At 36.9% G+C, this 14,072-nt stretch overlaps 1 protein-coding gene across 1 annotated transcript in view; it reads right to left on the reverse strand.

The window, feature by feature from the left end:
* crbn (cereblon) overlaps positions 1–14,072 on the reverse strand; it is a 28,006-nt gene that overhangs the window by 8,527 nt on the left and 5,407 nt on the right. The window contains exons 5-9 of the mRNA XM_088338405.1: positions 13,030–13,183; positions 9,304–9,366; positions 9,141–9,225; positions 8,854–8,969; positions 1,419–1,483 (exon numbers count right to left, since the gene is read on the reverse strand). Of these exons, the coding sequence (XP_088194531.1) occupies positions 1,419–1,483; positions 8,854–8,969; positions 9,141–9,225; positions 9,304–9,366; positions 13,030–13,183 (483 nt within the window). The remainder of the gene's footprint in view (positions 1–1,418; positions 1,484–8,853; positions 8,970–9,140; positions 9,226–9,303; positions 9,367–13,029; positions 13,184–14,072) is intronic.

Genomic DNA, 14,072 nt, shown 5'->3' on the forward strand with positions numbered 1-14,072 from the left:
TAATGAATGAAATGCCTTCTAAGTCTTCAAGGATCCGTGGAAACCCTGCAATCATTACGTTTAGGCAGGGCTTCTCTCTCGTATGTCCGTCAAATCACCTATCCTCTTCTGGAGACCATACAAAATTAAAAAAAATATGAAAATTCGGGTTTGCTTTGGGCTCGCTCTCTCATATAAAGTCACCATAAAATTGGGACTATAAGCCAGGACTTTTTTACCAAGCTTAACCCTGCGGCTTATGCAATGATGAGTAGTGAAGGTAAGAGTGAGACAGGTGGAATATATGTGTTGAGAAACACTCAAGTTTAATTTAACTTTGCACTTTGTGCATGAAAAAAAACTAGCATGAACAGACCCTCATCATGAAAAAGGTGTCAATCGAAAGTGGAGAACTAACTTACCATATTGGAAATAATTTTAAGATTCTGTTCATTAGCAAACGGAAATAATGTGGCAAGAAGCAAGGTCCAAAGCAGTAGAAATGTTTAAGGAGGATTTCTGTTCATCTGTCGGCATGATCATGTGTTTTGGAATAAATATCTTACACGGTTGAATTTTATGGATAGTCCTTGATGAAGCAAAGCCATTCTCGCGGACATTTGAAGAAGTTGAAGACTGCCAGGGGACAAAATGAGTTATGCCAGCTTTATAGTTTTTGGGTGTTGTTTCAGACTGATGGTGATGTTTCTCTAATGAGTGCTGTATATCTTGAGTCCCAAGAGTTTAAGCTTTCCAATGATATGTGGCATGATGTATTTCAGTGACTGGTGATATTCTACGGACACATATTTATTTATTAAAAGTTGGGCGGCCCACCAGAACGTTAAAGGGTTAAGGTACCGTATATTATTAAAACTCCTTTTGTGTACCATCTTTCGTTGTTAATATCTCATGTTTCAATGTGGGCACATGCAGCTTATAGTCACGTGTGGCTTATGTATGTACAAAGTGTTTTTTTGTTTGTTTTTTAAATTTACTAGGTGCGTCTTATAAGGTGCACCTTATAGTCCGAATTTTACAGTATTTGGTCAAACTCGGGCTGGTTCGGGCTTTAATACCCAGCCACTGGATTTTTTAGGACCGATCTTACCTCTAATAACCAGGTACCGTCTAAGCGGCAGGTGGCGTTATTTTTAATGCATTTATTGCTTATTTCAAGTTATTTTATTAATAATTTTGGGCAACAATATTTATTTTGCTTGTTTTTAACATAGTATGTATTATTTTGTTAAAGAAAAAGGATACAATATCTCAAAATAAGAAATAATAAATCTAAAATGAGCAAAACAACAACAACAAAACATCAAGACCTTTTAAGTCTATAATGCAACGCCATTTTGCTTTATTAATTTTTAAAATTAGTTTCCTCTGGGGAAAAAAACTTATGAATAATTGAAGAATGAGGCATGTTGGCTCACCTGAAGATCTCATTTTTTGTCGTGATTTCCGTGTCTTGGCATTGCTTACAACACAGCGATGTGCACTGAGGAGCAAACAGAAAAAGTCAATAAAACCCAGAACAACAAGATTGGAAACAATATAGTAGATGTTTAATGAAATGATCGCTTAAGCCAAAATAAGGAGGTCATAGTTGTTATTAAAGGGTGAATTCATTATTGGAGCGAGTCCAAGACTAGTCATTATCGAGGTGAAAAACAGACGCTCCCCTACTTACGACCATTAGACTTACTCAAAACGGTAAATACGAACATTTTTTTCGGGATGTCGAAAAATATTCAGAGATTGCAGTAAGTTAGATTTTGTGTGCACCTTTTTCAGAGTCAAGGACAGTACTGTAGTGCTTCTTTCCGCCGCATGGCGCTGAGAGAGGTCACCCAGGATCTGGCTTCTACTTCCTAGTTAGTGTGTAAACACACTGCACTGTATTTCTAGCACCCTAAGAACTTTGACATATGTATTCTTTAATACAGGGGTGTCAAACTCATTTTAACTTGGGGGCCACACGATAGAACAAAAATTCTGTCGGGGGCCGGAGTAGTAGATTAAAGAGAAAGAAAAAGAGAGATAAAGAAATAAGAGAAAGAGGGAGGGAAAAGGAGAGAGGGCGGGACAAAGAAAGAGAAAGAGAGAGAGGGAGAGAGCGTGAGAAACAAAAGAGATACAGAGAAAAGTCATGGGAGAGGGGGAAAGAAAGGGAGAGAAAGAAAGAAATCCAAAGAGAAACAGGAAGACAGAAGGAGAGAAAAGAGAAAAGAAAGCGCAAAGGGTAGGAAAATAGAAAGAGAAAAGAGAGAAAAGGAAAAAAAGAAAGTAAGAGCAAAAGAAGTTAAAAAGACAGAGAGAGAGAAAGAGACAAAGAACAACAAAGGAAGAGAAAAAGAGAGACACGGAGAGTGAAAGAGACAGAGAGTGGGAGAAAAGGGGTGGAAAAGAGAGAGAGAGAAATAAATACAAGGTTTTGGCCACATCAAGTTGACATATTTCTACCTGCAGCTTGTTTTTCTCTTGCGCTTCTCTGAGTGTTGTCTCGCGGGCCGGATTCAATACCTTAGAGGGCCTGATCTGGCCCGCGGGCCGCCTGTTTGACACCTGTGGTTTAATATCTCGTGCATCCATGCAATATGGTTGGTCTAAAGTGTAAAGAAGAGGCGAGCGGTTTCTTTTGAAATTAAAGTGGAATAAGAAAGCTTGATGCGGTTAAGAAAATAGTTGGATCGCTTTTTTTCATCCACTTTTTACCACGAAGGAGGAAGTCGCCCAACTCTTCCAAAACTAAGTTAAATTTAACTTTTTTACATTCATCTTTATCGCTAACTCAGGACTCGGGAACGGTGCATTCGCAATGATCGCAGCAAGGCTTTAAGGCTAGGACCTTAGTTTGGCCTTTTGGCTGAGAGTAAGAGTCCCGGCTCCTAGGCTTTGTAGCGTATTATGAACTGACCGATAACGGATAATGGGTAATGAATCAAGAAGATAGAACAATAACCCTTAAAAAATCCCCCCCTAATCACAAGGAGTCTTAAAGGGCTTCACAGACCACAGAGTGTCAACGCCTAATGTGTAGATTTGTTTTTCAGTACTATGCTTTATCATTCAGTCCGCTTTGTAGCTTTATAGAGTATGTTATTTAATTACATGTTTATTTTTCCGTTATTAAACAATATAGGTTACTTATAAAAGCCTTACACATACGTATTTAAACCTTAAATATACATTCCATACACATTATAGCCCTGAAGCAACTTGCGAACAAATTTAACTTACGAACGATCGTCCGGAACCTATCTCGTTCATAAGTTGGGCAGCGTCTGTAGAGCATAATATGTTCCCATTAAGGTTGCTTACCATCTCCAATCACAGAGAGAAAAACAAACCGTTCTAACAGATAAGTTGACACTGCCATCCCGTTCGTGTAGGTCCAAGTAGGTGCATCCATAAGATTGTGCCAAAAATATCGCAACTACTCATCCAAAAATAAAGAAAAACACGCACAGCTGATTTTGATGGTCACGTTCTTTGACAAAATAAGGTTGCGTATGTCATTAGTCTAGGATTGACTGAGAGAAAGGAAAAAAACAAAGTAGATACTATGTAAAAAGTAACAAGACAAACTAATTTAAAGAAACGTGCTGTCTCCTGTGTGGACCGCAAAGCTCTTAAAAAGTTGCCCAATTAAATTTAATGAAATCCAGCATGCAAGCAGTGAGCAGAAAAAGCCGTGTGGGAGCTTTATATTTTGGTCCGTTTAAAAAAAAAAATACCCCAATGAAAAATGGAAATAAAAATCATAATTCATTGGACTTAAAGGTTCCTTTTATGACACTCAAGGTAACTGAACAACCGATAAAATAAGACAAACTCGACTAAAAACTAGGAGTCATAAAACACTTAAATCAATCTTAAAATCAAAAAGAGTTAGGTAAAAAAGTGCACAATCTTATTCAATTGTTAAACATTTGTCAATTACGTTTAAAATTTAAGAATCTGGGTCAACCATATTAAATTAAATTCTTTAGATTTATTACAGATACTTAATATACAATTGCTGCTTGAAATTAAAATATATGATAATTAAATAATACTTTCTATCCAGAATGGTGTGGATGAGTGAGTACAAATACCGTGTATCGGTGCTGTAACAAGTATTTTTTTAAAGAATTAGTACTCGCAATGTTGGCTAAGAGAGAGTAATCAACGCAGCCCAGAAGATCATCGGCTGCTCTCTGGCCAGTCAGGAGGACATTGGCTGCTTGCGATACCACAGCAGCTCCATCAACATCAAGACAAGTCTTTTTCCACTGACCACCACCTCTTTTGACCAATTGTTCTCTGGTTTAATACTACAGATCCCTTGAAACAAGGACAAACAGACTCAGCAACAGCTTCTTGCCCAGGGCCATCACCACCCTAAACGAGGGCAAAAAACTATGAAAATATATCTTGAGACGTATTTTGCTTTTGTTGCTGCTCAATGTTATTGCACCAAAATGTGAAAATATATACCTAGCAACTTATTAGGGGATTTGTTTCTACTGCATGTTATTGCACTTATTTAATTGCACAATTATCATAAATAAAGGCAATCGCACTACATTGTATTTTGTTTCAGCCTGTTTATCCTGACAGAATTTTCTCTTTTTTTCTCTTTAAAATCTTTATTACTTGTTTACCCTGGAGCGCCATGTCTAATCTATTGCAAACAATGTTTACAAGATTGATAATCATTACAATAAAGACAATTCAATGAGGATCGGCCACCCTCTCTTAGCCATTTAAAAACAAATAACCTGGAACTATATAAAAACCAATTACAAATATATAAATGCAATATTAACGAAAAATGGTATGTTGCAATTTAAAAGTATTTCTTTCAAAATATAATGTATTAGCAGTCTGTGGTGACTTACTATGAGATAGCGGACTGAAAACTTTGGTCTTGAACCTCCTTACTAAACCACATCTGACTTTAAAAGTGGCGTGTTATGCAAAGCCTTTTGATTGCTAATTTACAACGAGTCGTGTCTCGAATAATTGCTCACCAATCAAATGTAAATTATGACTCGGGTTTTAGTTTGGTGTCTGGACGCCGGGGGCTGAACATCTGCTTCGCGCCCAACCTTCACAAAACTCCCCTATTAAAAAAAAAAGTCATTTCTTCCGATGCTCATTTTGATTATTCAAAAATGTTGCTACAGGGGTTGGTAAATTCACTGAAGGTTGCAATGATTATTCTCTGCCCTTGTTATAATAATAATAATAATAATTTCCTTGTATTGTCATTCTGTGTAACAATGTACACAGAACGAAATGTCGATTGCACCTGACCCGTTGTAGCGAGCCGATGCAGCCGCAGCCAACAGAGGGCGCCGCCGACCACTTTTTAAGTCTTAGGAATGACTCGGCCGGGGCGCGAACCACCGACCTCCCAGTCTCAAAGCGGGCGCCTTACCATCTAGGCTACTGAGCTGGTAATTGTCATGGTTATGAGAGTTGTGATTATTGTATCAGTTAGTAAAGAGTACCTGTTAAAAGATTGTAGTGAAAATCCTACGAAAGGTAAAAATGATGAAAATCACCTTGACGTTTGTCATATTCACACAAAAAGGCTGTCTGTTGGAAAAATATAGTACTACAGATATTACAGAGCGTTTTATTAAATATTCATTCTGGCGGGAATGAAACTTTAATTTATTACATTGATTATAATTCCTTAATGGGAACTTCAATTTAGACCGGCTACTTAGAGTAGAATTAAATCACAGACGTGTGCAGGCAAAAAAAAAATGTCAGCGTGAAAATGGTGCCTGGCTCAAGGGCATTAAAAAAACTGGACTTTAAAGTTTTCCAAAAGCTGAATGCTATTTTGTATAATACTTCTGGATCGTTGATCAACTGGTTCCAAAATATTATTTTCAAAGTGATGTTCAAGACTACTTATTTTCAGACCGATGCAGATCCTCAACTTGAGTACTAATAGATACCAGATACTTCCCTACCTCAAAAAAACAACAACAATAAAAAAAAAAACTAGCAATTTAGAGTAACTTTCATTTCTGGTTTTGGGTTGTAAAACAGCCATGAAGTAGGGGAGTTGACACTAATATCGCTGTTGCTGCTAGAACAGATATATTAAACTGGCGATGTTATCTGCACTGAAACACGGCATCGGTATTTGGCAGTGTTAATCTAACTAATTACTTTTCCCGCAGTTACTGTTACTGTCGGTCAATAGCGCTGTGTTACTTTCTCAAGTGGAAATAAGCATAGATAAACAGGACATCCTCGGTCAGCCTTTTGGCTATTTATTCACCAGCGACCCATGAACGTAAACACAGCTCTCATTCAATGTAACATGGCAGCCATCTACAATAACACAAAAAAACGGTGCGTGCGTGATGACGTCACGCAATGGAGAACAGCCTACCTACTATCACGAGTAAGAGCGCCATTAAATTCACAATACTTAACATCTCATTCGGGGTAAACTAGTGTAAGATTTGTTCCAGTAGTTTCTGCGTTTTTAAACACTAATTGTAGAGGGGGATAGAGGGGGAGAATAGAGACGGAGGGAAGGGAGGGAGAGAGGTAGAGAGGACTGGCTAGTCACTTTATATTGTTTTACTTTTGACTTTTGTTGGGAACAAAATAATTGAAGTGCAGTTGCAGATTTCTACTTGACCAGTTGTCTCAGGTTGTGAAAGTTTGATTTATTTATTTTACACTGTGGTGTTGAACACACTTTATTTTGTTGAACCGTTTAGTGTGAAATGCTTGAAGCACGGTAGCATGTCTACTTAAACAATTGTCTGACTAGAAATTGTAATATATTCTATAGAGTGAAACTTAATTTACATTGTTTTACAATTAACTTTTGTGAACAACTTACTTGAAATACAGGAGGCTATATCTACTTGACCAGATGTCTCAGGTTGTGAGAGTTAGATTTAATGTATTCAACACACTTTATATTGTTTACTGCTTATTGTTATTTTATTATATTGTTTACTGTTACTTTTTGTTGCACTTCAAGTGTGGGAAAAAACTTTTGCTGGTCAGGTACAATAAATATTACAAGTTCCTAAAAGCCAACTACCCGTCTGTTCTTATTTATTCAACTGACTCAAATACGGCTCAGAAAAATTTGAATTCTTTGACATACAACAGCTTTTTAAAGCAGTGGAAGTAGTTATTTTTCCAAGTAACTAGTTACTTTTATTATAAAGTAACTCAGTTACTAACTCACTTACTTACTTTTCGAAAGAAGTTGTAGTTAACTCTAACTACTAACTATTTTAAAGTAACGTGCCCAACGCTGGTATTTGGCAATTCCGAGTAGAAGAGCTGGGTGATATTCCCCCCATGAATGAATAAAAAAAAAATCAATTTTTTTCCAGTTATTTTAGATGATTATGACTTGAAACAAAAAATAAAAACAAATGGTATGCGTGATTACAAAAATAATATTTTTTTTACCCTCATGCTTCCAGTGTACTTATTTTTACATTTAGACGACTTGGTTGTGTTACCCCACAGAAAAAAACCAGCTGAAATTTCCCCAAAAGTGGTATAAAAAAGAAGTCCGACATTCATACCAGGACTACAGTATGTGATCATTTCTGAAGTAATTGCATCTTGGAATAAAAAAATGCTTTTTGGAGTCACTGACATCCATTAAGATGAATAATTTCAAATTATTTCCTACTTGCTTTATCAAAGTACAGTGATCGTCACAGATCAATTACCACTAGAACTTTGAGTGTACTACTTTATTTAATTTTTTGGTGGTGCTGTACGCCAATTAAATAAGACAGTAATCGATCGCTATAACGCAGTTAACCTTTAATAGGCTTGCTGCTGCACGGATTTGCACTGTGTAAAAAAAACAAAAAAATAACTAAAAAAAATATTTGTTTTAAAGGATACCATGAACAGTATACAGTTCTTTTTTTGAGAAAATGTTTTTCCCTCTACTTTTATTTAAGTGTAGAATATTTTGTTGTATAATAATTGCACAGAAACAAATGTAACTGCTTTACAGATTTTTACTATCGTTGGATCTTTTTACTTTTACTGTAGTGGATTGTCCAATAAAATAATTATTTACAGCTTGTATAAAAAAACAATTAAGTTACACATATTAATAACAAGTTTTTAAACCACTACATTCACATTTTGCTACCCGATACAAGCTTTGAGACAGAGGTGGGCAACGTACAGCCTGCGAGCCACATACGACCCACCAGTCTTATAAATCAGGCCCACAGACGAAAATAGCATAAATGGAATGATAATATATGGTAAAAAAAGGTTCAACAGCTACCCGCGACCTTACTGAGGATAAGCGGTGCAGATAATGGACGGATGGATGGTTCAACAGCTAAAAAATGTTTTGGGGTCATTCTTGTTCCCGGTGTTCCTTAATGTTCTCTTTGCCCATAAAAATATATTTTTATATTTTTTGTGAATTATTTTATTTATTTATTTTTGTCATGTAAATAATTTATTTACCAAAATATCTCCTATATAGTTGTAGTTTTTGTGCTGCTCAGGTCCCCAGTGTCCCTTAATGTCAATTTTTTTTTCCTTCCTTCCCCGCCCCTCTGCAAAATCTTTGAATCTAATGCGGCCCGCAACTCAAAAAGTTTGCCCACCCCTGCTTTAAATAATCATCAACTGTTTTGAGTTATTTAAGTTAAAAATGTAAATTTCTTCACTGGATTTCTCAATTCAGCACATTTTCAAACTGCTGCTTTTAGAAATTAGGATTTAATTTTATTATTCTATTTTTATTTATTATTTTATTTATGTTCTATTACTACCTAGCAATCCCCCCCCAAGTAATAAGTGATGTTTTGCATCTGGGTGTGCTTTTTCACTTTTTGTTTTTTTTACCCGATCCATGATGTCAAGCTCACAGCGAAGCCTCTGAATGGCACTGCCGATCTTCAGCAGCTGAAGCCGGAGCGAGTCGTCTATGGGCAGACAGGCCGCCACTCGGTAGGAGAAATCTGACAGTAGCCAGATTGGAAGGAGGGGGGAGTGGAAGGAGTGGGAACACAAACAAAGAGACAAATTGCGTCTGTCTGTGTATGTGAGCAGTCGTCAACGTGCAAAAAAAAAAAAAAAAAAAAAAAAAAAAAAAAAAAAAAAAAAAAAAAAAACCCAGCACCAAGGCTGACCTATAGCGTTCGTAGGGAGGGAGTCGTCCTTCAGATTCTTGTCCCATTCATGGAGTTGCTTCTTGACCCGGTTCATGAGCGACTCCTGCGGGAAGAGGTGCAAGGTTTACTTTCACGTCCAGTTCGCTGATGTTGCAATGACAAATTATTCTCAGCGGCTTACGGAGTCGTAGAGGGCGTAAACCCAGGGCGGCCACGGGGTCAGACTGGCACAGTGAAACTTCCTCTAAGATAAACAACAGACGGCCGGTATGTTAAAAATATCGAAGGTACAGACTGTACATCCACCATGTCTGCGTGTGTACAAATAGTTCAAGTTAGACTGTTGGTCACCATCAACAGCATGCATTGTGGAAATCGTGGCAGCTTTGCAGTGAAAACTGCACGGCCAAACATGGTCTCTTTCTCAGTTTTATTTTCCATTTTAGGACCAATGTACAGGTAAAAATTTCTTTTTTTTTTCCAAACCATTCAGAGGTCAAAAACAAGCATTTGAAACATCCCCCGCCCAACCGTACCCCTCAAAAAACATCAGACGATGTGGATGATTACAAGTTTTAATTGATAAATGATAGATATTTAAAGGTGCTGTATGGAATTTGGAACTTTTCTACTCGCTGAAGCCAACATATGGCTTCTGTCATTATTGCAACCCCTGTCAAACTCCGTATGTTGCAAGAGCAAGTATACCAGCATTTCTTAGATGCGCTCGAATAAACTTTTCCTTTTTCATCTTTTTTGCGGGTTTGGACTGTTTCTGAAACGGGCCTTTTCTTTCATCTACTATTTTCGTGCTATAGTAACAAAATACTGCAATGCAGAGGATAAATTCACTATCCAAACTGCACCTCCCTTTAATCTCACTTAATGTGTTACGCTTTCTGAACAGATTTAATAGAAGTAAGATTGATGTGGATTTTTTTCAATAAAGGTTCTTTGAACTAAGTTAGGAGTTCTTAACTCATACTTAAGTTCCAACTTTTTAAGGATACCTCAAACAAGGAACCCGAACTTTCAGCAACAGCAACACATTTATTGAATAAACTTTTATTCATAAAAAAGAAATTACTTGAGAAATGTTTGGACAATAAAAAAATATTTTGAGAATTTTAATGCAACACTACTAGGACATGCAAAAGAAAAATATATTCATAGCTTGTGACTAACCTGCTTAAATGTGGCAATTAATTAGTTAACTAGTAACAACTGATTTACTAATCATCACTAGCTTTGGGTTATTTAGAAATTTTCTAATTCTAAGTTTTTAAAACGACCAATTAATCAAATCAATATTTGCCCAGCCCCAAAATAATGTATTAAAGTGCTTGTAAAGACAATATGAAGGTAGTATCTTACTTATATATATATATATATATATATATATATATATATATTAGTATCTAAAAAAACTAAGAAAAAAACCCCAAATTTTTAGGGTTGACAATTGTTTGCTGCAAAAGGAAAAATATTAGAGTTAATAATAATAATAATAATAATAATAAAAAGATGAGTTTACTTTGTTGAAATAAAGTCCACTCAGCTGGGCTCTAGCGGTCCCACGAACTATGAAGAATTGAATGAATAATGAATGACAATGATGATCATAAAACTGTACGGAGTTTGGAGCTTTTTGACTCGCGACCGCCATATCAGGCCTTTGTCACCATTGCTGCCTCTGTCGAACGCGTTGAAGATTCGCTTGGAAATACATGTGTATTGACATACTCGAGACCGAGATAAAATTAAAAAACAACTTGGACCTTGGAAATGGATGTGAGGGCATAAAAGTGATGCATCACCAGGAGTTCTTATCATAATAAATGCAACAGGGACACTGAAATCTGGTAAATGAGCAAAAGGATAAAAGCAAAATGTTGGATAATTCAGGGCATGTTCGGGTAACTAGCAAGATAGATACTGGGTTACAAGGCCAGTTGGAATTAAGCATGGGCATTTTATATATATCTCCTTAGTAAAAAGGTACTTGATGTTCTTGTTATGAAATCACTTTTATTGTGTTCATTTTCACCCTGTGCCAATGGTGCGTGCACCGAAAGTCATGCACGGGAAACTGCAGTGCTGGGATACATTTTTATATCGTGCTTACAGCAATTAACTTTCTGTTGACACCACATTGTTTTTCTGTAAATGATCATTTTCCTACAGTTTCTAGAATCACTGGATGGTAGCGAGTAAACTGCTAAATTGTTCCAAGCTGCCAACGTTACCTTTATAGCCACAAGCTTAGTGTTGTAGGGTTGGTTATTTTTTAGTGAGTAATGTTTCAAAATACCTTACCTTTTAAACAAATGTAGAGCAAATGATGAATCATCCATCACAGAGTACCAGAAAGTAACAAAAAACAACTACAAAAAGTGGGGACGAGCATGATGTCACAAATTAGTATGACACCCCTGGTCTAGATGTTGCACAGAGAAACAATGGCAGAGACGCAATTTAATTTCTGATGTCCTAGTCCCACTTTTCTACATCACTTCTTGATATTAAGGCCGTTTAAGCTTGTGCATAAAAAATGTAATTCCTAAAGTGAAAATTGTGCTCAGGTGGCAGATTTTCATGACTCATGACTGCTACCTATGGTATAAAGCAGTGGTCGGCAACATTTTCTGTACCATGGGCCCGGTCTGATATTCTTCTTGCGGCTTGGTCTGCTGATAACATTACTAATAACAATAATAATCATAAGAATAACTAGATCAGTAGGTAGTTCCTGTAAATGACTCAGGAAAAGGCATTCAATTTTATCTGCGTATCACGCTATTTTTGATCACGGTACCGATGTGGTCTCTTGACCTTATCTTGATCAGCAGTATGTGTTGACTGATTAAACATGGCCCAAATACCATGATTTACCACCGTAAAACCTCACAAACATTGAGGTTATTATCGGTAAAAGAAAAAGGGATTTGGGGCTTGGTACACAGGGTTCGTACACATTTTTTCACAGCCAAATTCATGCACTTTCATGGATGTTTAAATTTCCTAAGAAGAAATCCGGTTTGAATCATGTATTTTGCACATCCACAATTATATCTGCAATTTACATTTTTGGATTTTAATCGTAATTTTAATATTATTTTTAGATCTTAAGTAAATCGCAGATATATTTGTGGATATAAACAATGCATGTGTAAATATTTGGATGAATCTCTCCTTATATAGGTGTTGGGTAAATTGATGGTAAAATGTGTCTTACATTTCCAGTTGCAGGATGTTACAATTTACCGAAATTCTACCTTATTTTTTTTTTCAATGATAAATACCCATAATTGATGCGTAATCTTTGCAATAATATACATTTCATAGTGCCCTGTTTAGGTGTAGCATGCACCGTTCCACTTGGGCGTGACCCGTAGGGGGCGATGGCGCTTCATAGGACAATGCCATACAAACTAATGCCAACTGCCGGTAACCATGGGAAAGAAATGTAATGGCAGTGCGAAGCCACCAGAGAGCAGTGTCGGGGTCATTTTTATGCAGACTTGTTGTGAAAAATAGCAACAATTTCAAGCATTTACATGCACGTCACTAAAAATGCAAGCACTTTTTAATCCTTGAAAACATTCAAATTAAAGCGTTTTCAAGGATTTCAAGCACCTGTACGAAGCCTCCAAAATGCTCCAATCCCAGTGGTTTAAAGCATAATTGCAGTGTCCATGACTCCAAGAACTTGAATTTTAACCAAGTGCTGTGAGTGAAGGGACAATACAAGCTGATAAGCACAGTTAAAATCAAGGCTCTGTCTCTTCTGAAACAATGGTTGTGCTGCTTTAAAAATGAATCTTAGAAAGCTTGTTAGGTAAATGTTAGATTTTGAACAAATTAAAGACTTCCAAACAAGGCAGTTAGATGTAAATGTAAATTTGACCTGTCTGTAGCAGCATTCAGCCTTCTTGCAGCTCTGCGTCGGGGGCTTGGACGAAGGGTGCACGACTAGCCTGGAGAGGGGCGTCAGCTGAACAGCAGAAAGAGGATCTGGAAGGATTTGTTCTGGAAGGATCTGGACTTTGGCCTGTAGAATTCTTAAAAAAAGGCAAAGAAATATAAAGATGACAAATGTTAACTTTGAAGCGTGTTATAAAATCTTTATGAAAGTATTCCTCTAAGATCAGCTGATTTAATTTACGAGATTTGTTCTACAATGACAGCTTAGCTGTCACCCCGGAGCCATATTTGTGATCATTAAAGTCGCCACTCGCTGATAGTATTACTTTTTCTTCATCTGTGCCGCCGTCAATCGGGACTCAAGGAGGATAATTAAAAGGCGCTAACGACCTTTCGAGATTATTTTTAGGCAAACAGTTACATAAAACAAAACATGACACGCATTATGCTGAGTGAGAAACGACTTGAGGTTTACATGTCCTCGCCAGACATGATGGCGAGCTCCAATTAGAATTTTACAGTACATCTGTACAACCTGGGCTTGTGATGGCAATTGAACAAAGTAGAGGGATGATTCATTCAATCAATAATTAATTTGTGCTTATTAGGTAAGGTCTTCCATTCTTTTTAAGTATCTCCGTGTTTTAAAAAGTCGGCAACATGCAGTGGCTGTCTTAATTTAAACAAAACGCTCCCTATTACAAACAATGAACCTGAACAGACAATATTGTCATTTAATGAAAAAGGTTATCAGCTCAATTCGAGAGTTGAATATGAATAAAAGATCTCAACAAGTGTGTATGACACAGGAAGAGTATTTTTGCAGAATAATACTGCCACCTAGCGGTCTTTATAAGATGGAAACGATTGCGTGTGTCTTGCAAAAATCATGAAACCAGTTTTTCCTCAACCTTGAGATGCAGGGTCAGGACCGGCCCAAACCTTCATGGGACCCTAAGCAAAATTGGATTTGGGGCCCCTTTTACTTGTTCATTTGCACACCTACTTGAACTCATTCCATATTCT

This window comes from Urocampus carinirostris, chromosome 6, assembly GCF_059441175.1.
Source record: "Urocampus carinirostris isolate Australia breed hairy pipefish chromosome 6, RoL_Ucar_1.0, whole genome shotgun sequence".
NCBI lineage: Eukaryota > Metazoa > Chordata > Actinopteri > Syngnathiformes > Syngnathidae > Urocampus > Urocampus carinirostris.